Genomic DNA, 19,879 nt, shown 5'->3' with positions numbered 1-19,879 from the left:
GGCGGATGATTTTCATACTTTTCTGCACCAATGGACGAAATTTATATTTTGTATAGGTTTATCGTAAAGAAGCCCTTAATGCGATGCAAAGAACACGACGCGAGTATACCGTAGCCCGCCGAAATTAACAAAATAAGTAGATGAGATTGTGGCGTCGCCAGCAACAGAACGGTTAAGATTTCTCCCCTTCTATTCACGAATACATACTTCTAAAGTTTGTCATCAACTTTCTGAAACTTCCTATACGGAGACGTATCATATACGTAGGTGCTGTCGAGAGGAACGCGAAGGAAAGCGTTTCTCCATCAGTCCTGGAGAGGGGCCTGCGCATTGCGTGTGCTCGAACACGTTCGCTTTGCATCTCGCTTCAACATTTCGTTTCTCGATGCGAATACCGACTAATTCCAATGTTATGCTACATGTAGAGTGAAAGACCGGAAATTTAGACAAGAACATAATGGGATTGTTTTATCGCAGTCAATTGTCTACACGGAGAGACCGGAGGACTCGATGAAATTTCTTCACGTTCAGGGGTCACGAGATAACGAGAAGAATCGCAAGTATTCGTATGGGAAAATTAATTTCGTTCGCACACGGGTTCCTCGAAACTTTTATTTAGTCAAGATAAAACATTGGTAATTTCTTTCTGTTTTACGTTTTGTGACGGAGGATTTGTTAAATGGAAAAATTTTATTTATTGTGCATTAATGGATAGCACAGTAATTCGAGAAATACTTTGAGAACAATATTTTCACAGAAAAATTAAATACGATTTCTCTTGTAATATCCTACGAAAGGTATTAACACGAATTTGAATATTATAGTGTCTGGTATTAACACGAAAAGAATATTATAGTGTCTGATTTACATTCATATTAACATCACAATATGAAGCTTAGTACACACAGCAGTATCTAGACGTCACCTGTGTACCTTTACGACCACGTGACATTGAAGAACAAGTTCGTGATAGTAGAAAAATATTAAAGGGTCAGACAATGAAAGCTAAAGATAGAATAAAACAAATATATGAACGCACATCAACAAGAATATGAAGCAAGTGCTATAATACAATATAACATTCATTTTCTTACGAAAAAGAAGAACTGTTCTCGACATATTCGTTGCCAATACGTTGCCCGTTTAAGGCAGATCAATTTTTACTAACAATATTTTTCATACTGCGTACCAGTAACAAAAGATCGTGTCGACAGTTCGTGTGAACACTCTGTGCATGATGGATTCGCGAAGAACAAACATTTTGAACAAATAGAATAGCAGCGGAACGTTAATATTAGTTAAATAATACCGAAGGAAATTGATCGATGAGAATAAAATGGGCAGCGACTAAATTGGCGAAGCCGTGAAAATGGTGTTCGAAAGTCTGTAAATAACGCGCTTTGTATTAATTTATGGACGGCGAGCAGCCGTTCAGAGCGCGGCGTTCCGAGGGCGTCGTTATGATGATATACACGTGCAAGGGGTGTTATTTGGATTTCATTACGTCCCGCTCGGGGCACTCCTCGTGAGCACTCGCCTTGTCCGATGGGAGCTCCTAAGAATCTGAAGCAGCTAGCCAGGGGGAAAATATTGGGTCAGCTCGTCGCATGATCTCTCAAATGATCTTACATTCGAAAATCGCTGAACAGGCTGGTAAATATGAACAAAGAAAAGATCTACTACTCTTCTGATATTATTAGCTATGTTTATAACCTTTTTGGTTTTTTACTGAAAGTCCAAGTGGCCATTTGATTTAATTCTTTTCAGCGGATCAGAATTTGATGAATTCGGTACAGGGAATTAATCTTTTCACCGTTTCTATTTTATTTCACAGTTGGAGTAAATTAATTAGACATTGTTCTACATTTGTTGTTATTAAAAATTCATTATATTTTACAAAATCATCGTATTCTGACTGGGAATAAAACAGAATATTCTACATTTATTCTCATTAAAAATTCATTATAGTTTACAAAATCATAAAAACGTATTCCAGCAGAGCATATCTTAATTAATTATACTAATTAAAACGGAACTAGCGGATCGATGTTCTGAAAAATTATAATATGTAATTAAATTCAAGTACTGGCAATTTTTAACTCATATTACTGTGATTTTTAGCCAGGTAATTATTATTGGATTGTAGAATCATCTTTTCTCTTGAATTATTACTAACGGAAATGCATTTTTCTGATTTCCTTCTAAAAAAAGACACAACGTATTAAAATTAGAATCGCTTTTACAGCAAATAAATTTATATATCATTTTATTAATTGACATTAAACATTTTAAAGCACTTTAGAGCTTATAGGTAAGCAACGTTGAGCATAAACGACAAACTATTTGTATCAGTAGTTTCTTGACCGTCGTATCCAAAAAAATTAGAAGCATTTGTTTCAATTGATTAGTTGCTTTTAACCGAGAATATGATACGCGTACAATGTGAAATCACAAAAAATGGAGAATTTTATAATAATTGGAAACGCGGATAGCATCCGAGGAAAGAACGAAACGACTATCGCGATCGAGTCGATTTGATTTGATTTCATGCCGAAATCGAATCCAGCTAATTTCATCCCTCCCACCCTCGGCTAGAGCGCAATGGACGAAAGTTGCGAACCGGGCTGATCGCGTGTCGCTAGATTAATTTTCGTAACTGTGATTATTGGATGGGTTTTCGGCCACAATTCGAGCCACATTGAGTGGAGATATTGTTGTTATCTGGATCGATTAATTGGAGGAAAGTTGACTTTCCGCACACTATATTTCGTATGAGTAAAATTTTAATTACATTGCCCAGAGAAAACATCGAAGGGTTCGTATCATTTTATGATGTATTGGATTACTCGAATAGTTTGTAACATTTTTTGAAATTTTTATGTTCTGTATGTATAGAAATAAATGCGTATTGTATTGTATTCTGCATGGTATACATCCTATGTAATTTGAAAAGAGTTATTTATTATGTACATTTGTAAAATATTACCTGGCAAACTTTGCTTTTAGTTGAACGACAAATGCTTTAATTAAAGAGAAAAATCTGGTATTACCGATAAAAAGAGTTCTCCGATATGAAAGAAGACTTTATGATTTCAGTAAAAAACAAATAAAAGATTTATCGTATTTCGTATTATGTATTTTTTACGAAATACCTTTTTCATAAGAAAAAGAAACAATCACAAGAAAGGTTAATGAATAGGCAAAAAGTTATGGAAAGAAACTGCGCAAGTATCATTTAATAATATGTTACTTCTACAAAGATATAACACTTTCATTCCAATGTTTTCGAATTAAATCATGCCTTTTAATATACATGATATCAAACTAAAACGTAATTATTATACATTAGTGTATACGCGTTGTATGTCACGTGATAACATGGAAGGATCGTCATTAATTTTGCATTTTGTAATATAAACAACTGTTTTTTGATATAAGTACGGGACGAGCGCGCTTTCAGTGAAAGTTTAAGAATAAACGCGTATAATTTCGTGATAGCTTTCATCTACAAAGTGGAAGATAAAACGCGTAAACACGTGAGAATGCAGATACATAAAAATATGGATACAGAGAAAATACTTAACATCGGAACAAGGTGCATTCGATCACGTTCAAAGAGAAGACATTTAATCCTTCAAACAAGTGACGTCAGCTCTCAGTCGTTATTGTATTGCAAATTTTAAGAGTGTTATGCGTAAATACGTGGAATTTCTTATTGTATAAAATTATCTCGTTATCATGTTCCTCGCTATACGTTTTTAAGCCAATCTTTCCTTAATCAATGTAAAGCTGCCGCTATATATTATTTAAAAACTCGTGATGTGTACCTCACCCAGTAAATGTAACTGGGTGGAAATTTTGATAGTTACGTTCGGAGTGCAAGTTCGAGCTATCAAGAACTCACGTTTTAAATAAAACATTCCGAAACATCGAATTTAGTCGAGTCTAGTCTGGGAAACGCAAATAGAAACGAGATTCGTAGTCCATGCTGCCAATGATAGCGTAAATTGAGGGACTCGCTTTAGGGGACGACCGGAATATCTGTTCTACTACTGATAAAATCATTTTCATTTCAAAATTGAATGTTTGTATTATCTTGTCATTTTATTCACCTAAAAATCATATGAGACTGGTATCCTTAAATCATTGGCAAATAAACCATTTTTCGTCTATTTAAAAAATAAGAATTATTTTTCGTAAATTTAAATAAACGACACCGTATTATATACAAGCCCTTGTTATCGACTTGGAATTGCACAGGTGAGAAGGTTTTACGCGTAAAGTAATGTAATGTACGAAAATAAGTATATAAACGATCTAAATAGCCTACAGATATATTCATTATCGCTCAAGTAGAATAAGTTGTCTGACTACATGAATACAGGAATACTTCTTCGATGAAAGAGACTCTGTGAATTAACTTCTGATGATAAATTAATTGCTACTTGTACATCGTCATCTATATATTCAGCAGCAGTTCGAGTAACAGAATAAATCTTATTATTTACGAAATAGCCTTATAAATAGAAGAATGCTATGTTTCTGTGTGATCCTAATTCGACGATCAAATGACTCAAATAGAGAGAAAGACACTTTGAGGAAACAATCGATCAAAAATTCGTAGCTTCTTGATCCGAATGGCAGGATAGGCAGTGAAAAGTTCAACGACGTCTGTCCTTTAACTTTCCAGCCATCCAACGATTCAGTTGGTTCGCCTTTTGAGCGTACGACGATTCTAAAAGGCAGCCACCACTATGACCCTCTCGACGCCATTGGGGTTTACGGTTACGGTTAAGTACAGAGCAAAGAGATCGTATCGTTTTCCGAACGATTTGGCTAATCGAGTGGCGCCACGATGGAGAAGGAGCGCACCAGGCCGCGGCCGCAGCTATGCGTATATGCGCATTCGGCAGTACGCTGCCGCCGCTGCTCTCGACTTCCGGCTGCGGGAATTTAAACGAGGATCGAGCTTAGAACTGCCGAGAACCGGGAACGCGGCCCTCTTCTTCTAATAACGACCACGATCCTTTTAATTTGTCACGCTGTTGAGAGTTAATTCGAGTTTCGTCTTACTAAAAGGGAATTAGATTGAAACACGCAAATTTTGAAACATAACGAACGTCAATTTTCTCACTATTATATCTGAGAATAATATTCGTGTATTAGTAATTCGTTCTGCAACCGAATATTGTTCTCTGGTTTTCTCTTTTTGTTTCTTTTTAATTGAAGCAGCGTGGAAATATAAAACGAGAGCAATGAAAGAGTCAGCTTGTGGGGATCATTTTTTAAAACGCGACGAGACGAAGAATTAATTATTGGATGGCGAAGGTTGTTTCTGCTTTCGTGGTTAAGGAAATTCGTTTTATGGACGAAAGAAGAAAAAAGAGTTAACGGGCACCGACCGCTAGAAATTAGCTGCGAAAATTAACGCCGAGTTCTTCCGTTGGCCCGAAGTGAAATTTTTTGAGGAAGGGGTCCAAGAATTACCTGAGAGGTAGAACACGCTCGTACAAAGTAACGATCGCACGAAATTAGCCTTAAAACCAACGTTACTGCTCGCCGGATATTTTTGAAAGTTACGCTGGATTTTAATATCGTTCATAGACCAAATGAATTCGAATATTAATTACGTTTTCCTTCCGTTTTAAAATTGAGGAGTTGAAGTGGCAAATGATGCATTTAAGTGTTAAAAAGATAATAGGAAACGGATTTTTTAATGTGAAAAGAAATAAATATTCCACTAACCCTTTACTATTCATTCTCCTTCTAAATAGCTATTCTAAATATATGTATAAATTTAGTCAGAGCTACAAATTCAAATGTCATTATATATTCAAATTGCCAGAAAGGTTTTCAATTTCTGTTGGAAATCATCACTCGTATCGCTTACACCGTTGCTATTTCGATTCCTCGATTAACATTTCTAATTCATCTTCACTCAGTTACTATATTTGTACTACTCACATTTATGCTAAATCATTTAAGCGCCTGTACCATTCTTATTTAACCACAATTAAAACCATCACCTTTTGGCCGAATTCACGAATATCGATGAAACTTAATCGACTACCGGGTAATTCGATCGCTCGTGTTCCCTGAAACGCATTTTGTAGCCAGAAAATCCCAAAGCCACGATTATTCGGCGAGACTTTGGAACAGCTGGGTCGAGTTTACTGGCGTTTACCCAACTAGTAGCCGCATTTCGTAGTGATCGGTCGCTATAATAAGTGGAAACTGCGGAACAGGCTAGCGCGTGGTGATTGCTTCCAATCGAGTGGCTAATCATCGGAAACCAATGTAGAGACGACGATCTAGATATATCTACTATATAAGCTAGAACGTAAAACGAGGGAAAGGGGTGGAGCGAATTTTTCGTGGCTGGCGTTTCAAGTTTGAGAGCAATCTCTCTCCTTTCTTCTCCCTTCTCTCGAGAAGACGACAAGATGCCCATGTCTAGACGCTTCGAACGCAATTACCGCGAACGTTCCGCTCACGATCGACGTAAAAATGAATCGTCGATCACGATGGACGGGTCCCTGAACATGCTTTCGAAAAAACGATAAACAAAAGAAGTTTATAGACACGCGCGCGTTCGATCTCCTAGCGCAATTAATGTAACGGGAAATTGAATGTCTTTCGTGAAAATTGCGTGAAGATGCAGCAAGAACGAAATGACGATGAAGAACGTATATCCTGGAGTAAACGGAAGAATATCCGAAGTTTATGAGACGAATACGAAGCAGGATATACATGTACGCAATGTGTCTGTTTTATAGTACGTTCGCCGGTTCGTCATGTGGCAGTTTCTCCTCTTAAGCCACGAGCGAGCAAGCAAGCTCGATATTTCGCTCGATACCCTCGACAATACGGTACAAGCTAGCGCGACACCCTCGATATACGCCCGAGTTGGTGGTCGAAATAAAATTCTGCCCTCGCCACTGTTCCAATATTATGCGAGAGATATTTCAAACGAGTCCCTGGCTTCACAATGGTTAGACCAGGAGGGTTGTGGGTGGTGGCTCGTAGGAGTGAGGCCTCGTAGCTCATCATCGCATTTATTATTCAACCGTCTGAAACGGCAATAATGTCGGCCCGATGGTATTTAATTTTCGTGCTGTTGAATCATGGCGTGAGACTACATCAAAATATATATCTACCGACCGTTATGGATCCATGGAAATGTGAAAAAAAAAAAAATAAGAAAAAATAGGGACGAGAAAAGATAGGGGAAGAGAGAGGGAAAGATGAAAGAAGGAAATGGAGGAAGGATGAGAGAGAAGAAAGGAAACGGAAGCGCAGTTAGAATCGGGTGAGGCAAGCGAATTTTAACATAGGAGGCCTACGGCTTCTGTATTCCTTCGACGATCGTGAACGGCCGACCCAGAAAGAACCCCACGACAGAGAGGCTCGTTTATTTCCTGACAGTCATTTCCTCTTCTTTCAGGAGGGAATCGGTTCCCTGAAGGTAGTGCCCGGAGGGGTCGAGCTTAGAGGTCAGGCCGCCGTATTGGATGCTCTGGTGGCCTCCAGCCTGAGATCCAGACGAGGAAAGAATCTGGTGCTCGAGTCCTGGAGCAACTTCACCGCTTCCGCCAGGTCGCACGATGGCCGATTACTCGCCCGGTTCACCGTTGGTAAGAATATAGTTGACAAAATATTTTGTTGAATGATTTTATTCGACGTTCTTGTTGAACCTTTTCATTGAATATTTCGTTGCATAGTTTCAATTCGTCAACGAGCCAATTTATCTCTCCATCACATTTCGACGAATGATGGTTAAGGTATTAACCAATGAAATATTGGATTACAGTTTCGATCGGTGGAAACGAACTATTGATACAGATATTCGATTTGCAATCGCTTGTTTCATTGTATTTGAATGTAATCGAACGTTGTTGGTCGATTCGTAATCGATAGAGAGGAACGAGTCGATTTAAAATTGCGGTCAGAGTTAATTTGAATCGTGAAATGTTTGAAACGAATGAGTAATTCATGATTAGTATTTAATCGAAATGTTAAAAGTATAGATCGCGAAATTAAACGTTCTCTCTGAGCCTTGAAATTGTAACAAAGAATCTTCAGAACTCTTTGAAGAGACAGAACGTGAATATCCTGTGGAAAAATGGGATTACTCGGATTTTCAAAGGATTTATAGGATCGCGCGGTAATTGTCCTCAAAATCCTGTCCCCTTTCAAGATGAACGAATATTTAGTTTTATTTCATTCTTCCTTACAGAATTTTTTTAATGCCACCGGATATGTTCGCCTTGCGTCCATTCGAGAAACAAAAGGAACGGATATCGATAACAACGGGGGTAACAGGAATGAGATGTACCCGTTAATGGACACGAACGTTTGCAGTCACATCGGTTTTACAGCTATGGAATTAAATCGCGTGACAATCGTCACGTCGAAGGCATCGGTGCACTGTATTAATGTCGATGACGATCGGAATTTCAAACATTCCCGTGCATAGAAACAAAATTCGTTTAATTTTTCCGAAAGAATACGAACGATATATCTTTCATCTAACATACAAAGTCGTCGAAAAATCCTTACGTAATTCAATTACGTATTCTCTTTTCAGGTGTTTAAACGTTTAAATGAATACGTCAGTGCTTGTATTCGGTCGGCGAAACAAAACGATTTGAAGTAATTCCTCGTTCTTTGCAGCATAACGATTTAAATCTGCGCGTGAATTCAGGGCACGTACAATAAATATGTAAACGAAGATTCGTTACATATTACTAACGGATACCATGGCAAACTTAAACTCCATTATCCCTTTTAAACATTCAGCGAAACGTGATTCCTGGATCCCTGGTTCGATTTCTAACGAGCTCGTTGTCCCGTTGAAGAAGTTTCCACTTCTTCGTTTCTCTTTTTATACCTCTCGTTCTCTTTTATTGTGAAACGGGAAATGGCAGATGACTGTCTTTTTGTCCACTTTACAGGCGAGGATCGCGTGGACTGCGTGTCGAGAGGTTTCCGGATAACCGACCCTCGAGGAGGAGTTCTCTTCTCAGCAGATAGGGAGCAGGTGGTGGTGGGGGCAGAAATGTTGAGGGTGACTGGCGACGGGGGTGCTGTTTTCCAGGGCAGTGTTCAAACGCCTCTCGTCAGAGGGGAATCTGGACGTGGTCTCAGGTAATCATAAAACGGAAATCGCAATAAGCGAATATACTTTGCTTGTGTGTATAAATACTCAGACAAAATTTATGATCAGTTCTCTTCCATACTTTCCTAATTTAATTTGTGGTTTAATATAAAATTTACACAACGATAGAGAGTCACTATACTAAAAGAATAAATAGTTCAATTCCTATGTTTTTTTATTTTACAGATAATAAAATAGTCAAGACATATTGCAATAGGCAAGACTTCTTTTATATCTATCGTAACGTGTCAAACGTCTGTCAAAATAAGGGACATTGAGAGTTAAACAGCTTGATAGACGCATAGAAATCTAAGAAATAGCACGAACATACTTAACATTCTCCTTTAAAAGAGATCGCAAAGTGTTTCTTGAACATCGTCGCGGTAATATTTAATTGTAATTATCTTTGTAGAAAGTTTCATCTCGAAAATTTTCGCTACTTATTCATTTCAATATAAATTGTTGATCATTTCTGAGATTAATTGACTATTATGAAATTAAGTCACAACTTGAAACTTATGTTAGAAAACACTAAATATACGGGATAAAAAATCTGAGATACAAAAGAGTGTATTCAATAATTTAAAAATAAAAGAGAATTTTGTTTGAAGATTTCTCGAATCTCGATCAAAGCAATTTACAATTGGTGCATTGAAGTAAATGACTTCGATAATTTTTCGCGGGTAGTATTGCCCCATATTTGTTTCCGGGACATCTAAAAGTGGCTTCGATCCGGTTCAACAAACTCAGCGTAACATTTTGGGTCGACTTTCTGCATCTCTCCGATAATCATCCTGGATGCTGGATTCTAGACACAAATAGCGTTTCGATATTCCAACCAACTTTTCTTGTAGTCCCCTGACTATAAATAATCATACCGAATTGCATTCAATACGACGCATATTCCCGTGGGATTAAACTTTGTGGTAACATGTTAAATATATGGCGTCGGTCAAACGAAAGGGCAGCAATTCTGTCTGGAATCGTGTAATTGATGGGAAGATTCATTGACAAAGATTGCGTATCTTACTCTCATTGAGTATTTAATCGTTTCGTGTACAATACGATTGAACTTGTTGCCAACGTTCAGCTGCGACCAACGAGAACTAAATTCGCGATGAAAAACTGTTACGTATTTGAACGTCCGTGTATTTTCCATTCATTTAAATCTTTATTTATTCATATAAAAATGAACAGGTCTCCTGCATGTTTTTTTAATTCTTAAAAGCTATTGTTAAAAGAAATTGCGTTGATATTGGTAAAATGTTACTCTAGTACATTTTATTTTATTTTAGGAAGCAATAACGTCAAACAAATGCGATAAAACATTTTATTATTGCACAACATTAAATGAAAAACGAAATAAGTTAATGCCTGCATTTTATTAGTTACAAACAATATCGAATTGATAATACTACATGGCAATGATATTAAGGATGATATACTCGTAGTTAAATAATAATTCAAGCAGAAGAAGATACCGGAGAACTTTAACCTTTCAACTAGGTTAATATCTTCAAGTATATGGTTCGCAGAAACTACAAAGATATTTTAAAGAAACCTTCCCACAGTCGTGACACGAATTCTGTTCCGAATCTTCAATCTTCTTTTTGCTTCAACGTTTGAAATATTCAAAATATTGCCAGTCGTAACTGCGAGTCTTTAAATCTGCATTATATCATATTCAATTGATTTAACAGAGCTCCAAATATACAGTAGCCACATCGATTTCTCGATTCATTGAACCACTTGGCGGCTAAATGTCAACGACGACGTTTCGTTTTGAAACACGGATAGTAGAAGAAGATGGCGTATTATAAGATGGGAAATTGCGATGGTTTGAAAGAACGAAGCGGATGGCGTACTGATACCGCGATTATTGATAGTGTCGGACAATTTACAGACGGATTTACGATTACAATAAAACTTTGCTCGCGCGGAAAATTATATTCATAGGATTGGATTTATGCCAGATATGAAATACCGAGGATTCGAACGAGCGAGATACTTCGGCTGCAAGCAATAGGTCGTCGGCGATGACGGAGGGATGCAGGGGATGCAAGGGAGAAGGCAGTATTGGAAGAAAGGCACGGTCGAAGACCCTGCTTTACCACTTCTTAGAAAGAAGGATCGATTATTGCGAGTCTGACGTTGCAGTCGACTAGTTGCCATATTATTTTGTCGCGCGATATTACAAGTTTTCAATCGCATTTAGCTTCTCCAATATGCTACTGTATTTCCTCCTTGAGATTCTATCGCTCTCTCTGTCTCTTTCTCTCTATATATATTAATTCCATTTCTTTGTGTTCTATATTTGTAGCAAGCAAGATTTAAAGCAACCTTCTTTACCTTTAATTTAGTTGATAATTTACAAGAAGGATAAAATTAGACGATAATATGGATTCGTTAAATCGAAACTTTGGACAAACAACATTTCATATTCATCGACCAACATTTTTATTCGTTTAAAAGTACATTGAAGAAATCTGATTAACAGACGTCAATTTCATATTACTAATACAAATAGTGAAAGAAAATGGTATATAATAATAGAAATGATACAATATTGAATAGTGATTATAATAGAATTTGAAGATGAAGTATCAATTGTAATAACATAGCACATAGACTCAACGTTATAACACCTTTAAACATGCAATGCAAATAGCGCAATTTCACGCATTCCCAACGGTCAACTTACATCTCAATAATAAATAATTTTATGCAATTATTGACAAATTCTCTGTCAACAGACTGGAGTCAGCAACCAGATCCCTGAAGATCAGCGCTCCCCAGCGAGTGGTCATTGAATCCTGGGCGAACGAGATCTCAGCCTCGTGTTTAACGGATCTGAAACTTCAAAGCGTACACGGTGGCATCAAATTGGACGCGAAGACTCTCTTCATGAAAGGCTTGAAGACAGCCAGTCCTAACCAAGCACATTCTTCGAGAGAACAGCAGCAGCAACAGCAGCACTCCACCAGGACGTCCTCTCACCAAAGTCAGAGAGACACGACCATTTATCAGTTATGTGCCTGTGCTAACGGCAAACTTTTTTTGGCTAGGTCCGAAGGGACGTGTCAAGCGGACAAATCGATTTGCTAATACTAAGCGATTAAGCTAGACGCGACTCGATGTTTGAAAAAATCTAAATAAAGGATCCTCGCAATGGAGAAGATACCGATCCTACGATGAAACGCGATGTAATCAGATTGACGAGCGGAACGAGCAGATGGTGATCGAAATTCGTCGCGCGGAAGTTGTAGAAATTGATGGAGGTTGCGGTGCATGGTAGTCGAAGTCCCGAGATCGCCCGAGGCCTTTCGCTTTTCGCTGATGTTTCCGCTCTAGAACGACGCGTGGACGCTGGTTCCCATCGTTTAGGTCCGCGTTTCGCTGTTTTATTCCGCTGGATCCTATGGACAAAGCGTTGGCGCCTCGTGAAAGATGAAAAGGGAAAACAAATGAACACTCTTAGAAATCGTGTTTCCAATGGCGGTGCTAATTCCCGATCGGTGGATCGACAAACAGCGAAGCTACTACGAAATGAATGTATATCTTGTATATTAACGAAATGGATTATCGGTAGTCAGCGGCTGGTAATCGAATCGTCATCTCGTTCCTGTCTGTCCCTGCCCTGTCGTTAGGTCGAATCATTTTCCCTCGCCCAATTCTCCCTTGCTGGTTTCTTTTGCGCAAAATATCGTTCGTGTGACCAGTCGATAGGCAACGATTTGCAGTTCCTTTGAACCCGATCGAACGAAAGTTTAAAAAGAAGAGAATGAGAGAGAGAGAGAGAGAGAGATTAAAATGCATATGAGAAAGAAAGAGAAAGACGTGTGAAGAGATATATCTTGCCATGTTAAAACTATCGTTTCTAGCGTGTGCGCAAAAATCTGTGTGTTTTCGCCCGGTTCCGGATACGCCGATTAGAGTGACACATCGCGATTAGAGGAACCTTTATTTTGGAGCGTGTTTTGCGATTAAACGGAGACGCAAGTGTAGTTCACTGTAAAAGGATCTGATTGTGCGATCCAGCTTGCACGCTGTACATCGGCCATGTCCATCTATTTATGTATGTGGCAATAAAGTGGTTATTGTTACTATTATTATTAAACATGATGAAGCATTTTTTCTCGCCCTCAAGGAGCGGTACTTCGTCCTGTGCTGCAACAGGTACGTAGAATTTTATCTTCTGTCCTTTCAAACGAAAAATTTTTTAATTGAATTCGACTATTGTCTTAGGTAAAAGTATTCAATGTTAGCAGTGAGACACATTTTCTCCATAATCTTCCCTCTAAATACTCGGATCTACGCTTGAAAATGACGAATTTATATACATAATAATAATTCATCATCTCCCAAAAATATCTTTGTCACCATTTCATTGAAACCTGCAAACTGCCAAAATCTCATCACTTTTTTAGAATATACGATCTTCTATATGGAATCTAATTATAATCTAGAGCAGAAGTAAGTAAATAAGTGATATCTTGAAGTTATCAGCTAACCTTGCCAACATCTTTCTTTTCAATATTTAAGTCAATGCTTAAGAAAAATGAAACTCAATAATATTATCTAATAAACCAGTATCATATTCCACTTTCTTTAGCGCAATCCTATAAATATCGTTGATAATTTAATACTGTATCCTGTCTCCTTTTTCCAACGTATAATCCACTTAGATTGTCCGATCTAAACATAGTAAATGACATTACAAGATGACATTGCGTCTGACAACCTTTGTCTTCAAAATCCAGGTCGATGCTTAAAAATAACCGAACCTAATTCTTAAAGAACCAGTTTATCATCCAAAGAAAAAAAAAAAAAAAAAAGGAATTCCTGCGCTTCTATCCAATAAAGAAATACTCCGGTTAATTAATGTTGCCTGGAAGAATCCTTTTCCTTTGGCAAGAAGAGAAGCTATTCGACGTTCCATCCGGAGACTGATGTTTTTAATATCGACGACAGACGAACGAGGAAGGGCCAGTTCCTATAGATTTCCGTTTCCGAGGTGCAAGGGAGGGCGCGCAGTCGCGAGCGGACGGCACAATAAACGATAACGGGGAGCGAAATTAGGCAAAACGAAAATAGTTTCAAGAAAAGCCGATCTCGCTACATAATATAGTATATGTCAAGTGGGCTGACAGGTAGCAGGGGCAATCTCACCTAGTAGCCCCTTAAACGGCTCTGACGGCAAGGTAATTTTCTTGGAATTCGAGATTAAAATTGCATCGAGGCTAGAAGGGAACAAAGTACGGGCGTCCCGCCTGCTCTTGCCCAAGTTTCATGGGCGGGGAGAAGAGACGTAACGATGGTGAAGCCGTAAGAAGGGATGGAGCAATCTAACAAGCGGGAGAGCAAGATGGTAGAAAGAGAGCGTAAGCGGTGTGAATTAGCAGCAGCCAAGTAAAAAATACTCGCTGGATGAAAAATGCCTCTTAGATCCCTTTGTATTACCCTAAGACGAGGAGGATCTGAGAACACCGAGGGAAACGAGGTGAAAATGCTTGAGACCACCGCCGGTAAATTTCCCCAGACCTTCCCGGACTTGTACCACTCTTGAAAAATTTTACATCAATAGACGCGAGATTTTTTCCTTGTTACATTCGTAGAATTTAACCCTTTTGAGTATACTGCAAACGTTCATGCATTTATAGCAAAAATTTCAATATGCAAAAATGTACAAATGCATATAATGTGGAAAAGTGGATAAAATGTTTGGAGTAAAGTATTCGTTATAACCTTTAATGGACGAAACAAACATCTGTACCGAGAGGGTTAGAAAGTTTTGAACGTTCATTTAATTAAGCTTCTCAAAGTTTTATAGGTTAGCCCATCAACGTATGAGAAATAGCACGTGCCCTTTTGTAACAGTATTCCAATGTGTAACGTGAGCATTGTAGCCAGCTTCATTAGAGGCTTAACGAGGCATCGATGCTGTAGTCAGTGTAGTTGGTCATCGATAAATAGATGATAATGACCATACACGGACGTGTACAGCATTGATTGTGCTATACCACTATTAACCACTATATTACTAAAAAGATAGTTGTATTCTAAAAGCAAACCTCGATATTACCAAAAAGATGAAGATCCCATTTTAAATCCAAGCGTGAAAAAAATGTGAAAAAAGCCAGACTTCATTTGAAGAGACAGTTTTGCAAGAAGCGTGATGTTTGGTTCATAAAGTCAGTGAAAAATTTCGTAATCTTTCTTTTCTTGCATAGTATGATCAGAAGTAAGTAAAAGTTTCACGGGTAGTGCGAAGACACGGTGAAGAGTCTCAAAGAAACGACAGGACAATTAATCTGGAATCTATTCAGGAACCATTACCGAGCTCCGACTCCTAGACTGATTAATTAACCAGCAGCTTTGTTTATATAGTCTCAGGACTATTACCGAGTACTTCGCCAGTTAAATTACTTGCACAGTGCTCGAGTGACGTGACACGCTTGCAGTTTTCTGTACTCGCTAAGACTACCGTTACCCTTATACTACCTGCAACCTCTTGGCAGAGTTCACCGTCCACGTCGCCACGAAACAGCAACGACTTTGCTCTTCTATGTGGGCGTAAGAGCGGAGCCTCGTTGTGGCGAATGTACCGGTGGCGGACCACCGAAGCGGAGGCTGTCACATGGATTCTGTGAACCGTGAAATTGTCGCGCGAAACGCGACCGATAAACCTTTAAATACGAATTAGCGGCACTCGTGCCACGCGAAAGCTGGTGTCGCGCTACGTCATCCTGAACGTTTCCATGCACCACGTGCTATCCAGGCGTCTCTGTCCGCTATAATTAGTATCTGGTTTTCGCGGGCCAGTAGGGGGAATACGGGCATATTCAAAAAGAGGTGCAACGGAGAGAGCGAGAAGGACACTCGTTCGGTTAGTGCACGATAACCGTGTACACGTAATTAGTTTTACCACGGAACAGGCAGTAGGCTTGTTGGAAAATTCACCGTTTCGGATGTCCTATTGGCACCATGCCCGTTACCGATTTATCGAGGTCCGATCAAGTGAACGTAAAGCTATGCTTGCAATCGATAGGTATTCTGACGAATATTTGTATATTTCTCATGAAATTTGGACACTTATTGTAGAAAACTTTTATATCTATATTGTGTTATGTAAAATATTTTGTAATTTCATTAGTACTGCAGTGATATACTAATATATAAAATTTTAAAATTCTGAACATGTATATATGAATTATTAGATATTTACTGGTAACATATATTTAGTAAAAAAAAATAGTGCACATACATGTGGACTGTTTAAATACTTTTGTGATCTCAGCGATATACACGGATATACCTATTGGTATTAAATATATTTTAGTTTCTACGTATCTCTCCGGATCTTCTTTCAAATTTTACCAATATTACTATGCTACTCGAGTCTCATAACAATGTTGATGAAATTTCAAACTGATTTGTATAACACATATATGTAAGAAAATATGTCTCAAAATCAATACCAAGAAAATAAAATGCATGGATAAAGTATTTACGGAAGTTTTCAAGTAGCTCCCTCCGTATCGGTCTACACGTTTTGCCAAAGATACGTGGAAGGGATACGCAATTTGCCACGTGGAAGCATCCAGTTGAAGTACGAACGCGTGATATCGCGCAGAATGTTTATGTGATCGAATGATAATGATTGAGCGACCAACGAGCGTGTCAACGTTAATAAAATAGATTCTATATTTCTTACATATAATAAATTCATAAAAGATGTCTGCAAGTGTTCGAATACTTTTTTGAGCTTTCGTGAGAAAAATTAATAGAGAATATATTAAGAAAGATATAAGAAACGTGATGCTACCGATCGATTATTTCGATGAAATTTTGATATGAAGAACATCAATATTTTCGACGATACAAGAGGTCATATCGAATATTGAATGTCAAATTAGGACGCTGGAAGTAACTTAATCGGTAGCTGTCGATGGAGTTGAAATTTCAGATGGTGGAGTGATCTGTATTACGAAGAGTGGAGATTCTCCAAGCTATCGAAGTTCTAGATCTTTATTTTTTTCTAAATAGAATGTTGTTGGATTCTTTAAAGGACGCTCGATAGAGTACGACGGTCTTCTGAAAAGTGTCATTCGAGAACATCACTGTTACTATAGTTACAAAAGATACTCGATCCGGTGCTCTTCTCTTACATTGATAATGAGCGAAAAAAACACGACACCTGTTTCTTCACGCAAAGGCTTGTGTCGAGCATGAAGCTACAAAAAAATCCTTTCCCTCTACATCTTCCACTATTTACGATTAAATCTTACCAACTCTACTTAAAATATACGTACGTCCTTCAGTATATCTTCATCGTTGATGTCACATGGAATATCATCATGCAACATCCAATACACAAAACGCATCCTTTTTTTCTCCAAAACTTTTATCTCCACAAATCCTTCATTCATCTATCTCTACCGAATACAATATTTTTACGTTTGTTCACATCGATTCTACCATTCCCACATTACGTTGAAGGAATCGATTTCCCGTCGATATTTCTTCCGATTTACAGACCCATTTATCCAACCTAACATAGACGCACGTAAGAATTGGTGACAGAGGGGGCCCATAGAGAAACACGTGCAGTACGTAATGGTATTTCCCGGAGACCACAGTAATGTCGTCATTGGCTTACGTGTTTGTTTGAACTGTAAATGCAAATTACGGAGTCGCTATAACAGGTTGTTGCTTCGTGGAGAAGCCTCGAGGTAGGAGAGAGGGTTGGATCGAGCAAACGTTTGCAAGGTAAGGAGATTGTGTTGACGGTAGGGGCGTTCGAGAGATCGCAAGCGACTTCCTCCAAACGACAGAGGAAGGGATTGGTCTGAGATCGGAGGTTGAAACACTCTCCCTTGCCTGGAGGGCTCTCTCGCCCTCGATCAGTGCCGGCAAATGGATAAATTACTCCAGCTCGGCTGGTGACATTGTCGGAAAAGCGTGTCAGGTCTTGGAGTTGCCTCTGTCACAGCCGTTCGAATTCGATTTCGAGGCAGGTGTACTCCGGCAAAAATAATATTAACCGTGCAATCTCGATCGAACAGAAAGAAAAGAAGAACATCGAATCCGAGGTTTCACGGAGCAATTTGTCTCCGAGGGTTGGCGCGATTTTTTGATAGGGTTTTTGAGAGGATTGGCCTGTGGCCTTCTTCCGGATTTTCTTTTCCCACTTTTTCACTTTCCTCACACTTTCTGTATGCTTCGATGGGTTATTTAGATGAAGTGTTTAGACATAAAAAATACTCACGAAGATTCGTATACCGTGTCGGGCGAAGGGAAGTTTGAAATTGGCACACTAGAGGTGTTAGTAATTTTTGTACTAAACGCATTTTACAATGTTCGTAATAGCCACTTAATCTGAGATGTACGTTATATTTATTCTTTACTCCTGTCAAATAGAATTTAATTTTGTAAAATTATGATATTTTTAGTTAACTTTCTTTCATCCACCATCGTATATTGTGAAACAGATCAAGGACGATTGTAAATTAATTCGTTTGCATTTACCGATGCATTGTATGAATTATCATCCTGATATTAGAAACTTGAAACTGAAAAGCTGATTTTCCTAGGAAAGGACTTTACTTTTGCATATATCTTAGAAACCGTAAATATACCTGACCGATTTTACAGGTTGACTATATTAATTGCATCAAATATGTATTTCGTTTATTCAAAATGAACCTTGATTGAAGAATAACTACATATTCGCTAAATGAATAAAAATGTCACACAGGAACTGTCTGAATCAAATATTATAGGTGACGCGAATTTATACATATATTTATCACTAAATCCTCTACTCCACCGTCGTAAAATCAAGAAAATCCACGCTATGACCAACGCATTGAGTTCTCTTCCATTTGTGAAACATTAACGACCGTCCCGGGACGATCGAACGACCAGCAGAGAGTACAGAGTTTGTTTGTGGTATTCAAACATCGTTCTTACCTGAAAATTTCAAGGAGTCGATGAATCAATCGAAAGTTCACGAGTCTTGCAATGTTCGTGAAAGTGAAACTCTCCTGGTCGACACTTGATTAAACAGAAAAGCAACTTGATGTTCCTATAGTTTCACAGAATCCGGTTGTCAAACAAATTGAAATCAGCACGACTTCAAGAGTATCATTGTGTAGTAATATAGAATTATGAATAAGAATGCTTTTGAATAAATAAAATAACCTTAAATAATAAATAGACAAACATATGTATATTCTAGCACCTTCTTACAACTAAAATTCTTTCCATTAATCGTAAATTGTTAAAATGATGCTCTCTTTCTCACATTACTACAATCATACCACACTCGTAACACCTTCGCACGTGCACACATTTTTAACGTATAAAACTAAATCTTCACAATATAAATACGTCCACAGGGTTCTACACAAATTCCACGAATCGCTCATAATTCGTTGCAAATATTTCAACATAAACGTTCGCTTAATCCTCAATTACATACCATTCGCAATTCTATCACTCGGGTTACTTATCCTAAATAACCACGTCGATTCAGACCAATTCCACTTAGCATGCGTTCAACGTGCATAGCATAATAAAACATGACGTATTGTTCCATACAATTCTCTTCCTAGAAGACTTCTTATCGACTCGTAGTCGGCTCTCCTAGGAATAATATTGCTACTCTCTCAGACAATGCAACGTCAGACTGCTTGCCAAACTCTTTCACACCCACCAATC

At 38.2% G+C, this 19,879-nt stretch overlaps 1 protein-coding gene across 5 annotated transcripts in view; it reads left to right on the top strand.

Annotated features, from left to right (window-relative positions):
- The window catches only part of LOC132907822 (zeta-sarcoglycan), a 187,319-nt gene extending 174,045 nt beyond the window's left edge, over nucleotides 1-13,274 (top strand). For all 5 annotated transcript variants that reach the window (XM_060961235.1, XM_060961238.1, XM_060961237.1 and 2 more), the window contains 3 exons: nucleotides 7,445-7,634; nucleotides 8,955-9,147; nucleotides 11,911-13,274. In XM_060961235.1, coding sequence (XP_060817218.1) covers nucleotides 7,445-7,634; nucleotides 8,955-9,147; nucleotides 11,911-12,262 — 735 coding nt within the window. In that variant the 3' untranslated portion in view covers nucleotides 12,263-13,274. The remainder of the gene's footprint in view (nucleotides 1-7,444; nucleotides 7,635-8,954; nucleotides 9,148-11,910) is intronic.
- Nucleotides 13,275-19,879: the final 6,605 nt, after the last annotated feature.

Source organism: Bombus pascuorum, chromosome 6 (assembly GCF_905332965.1).
Source record: "Bombus pascuorum chromosome 6, iyBomPasc1.1, whole genome shotgun sequence".
NCBI classification, from domain to species: Eukaryota; Metazoa; Arthropoda; class Insecta; order Hymenoptera; family Apidae; genus Bombus; species Bombus pascuorum.
Note: the sequence above shows the minus strand (reverse complement) of the source record. Positions and strands in the feature narration are given on the sequence as shown.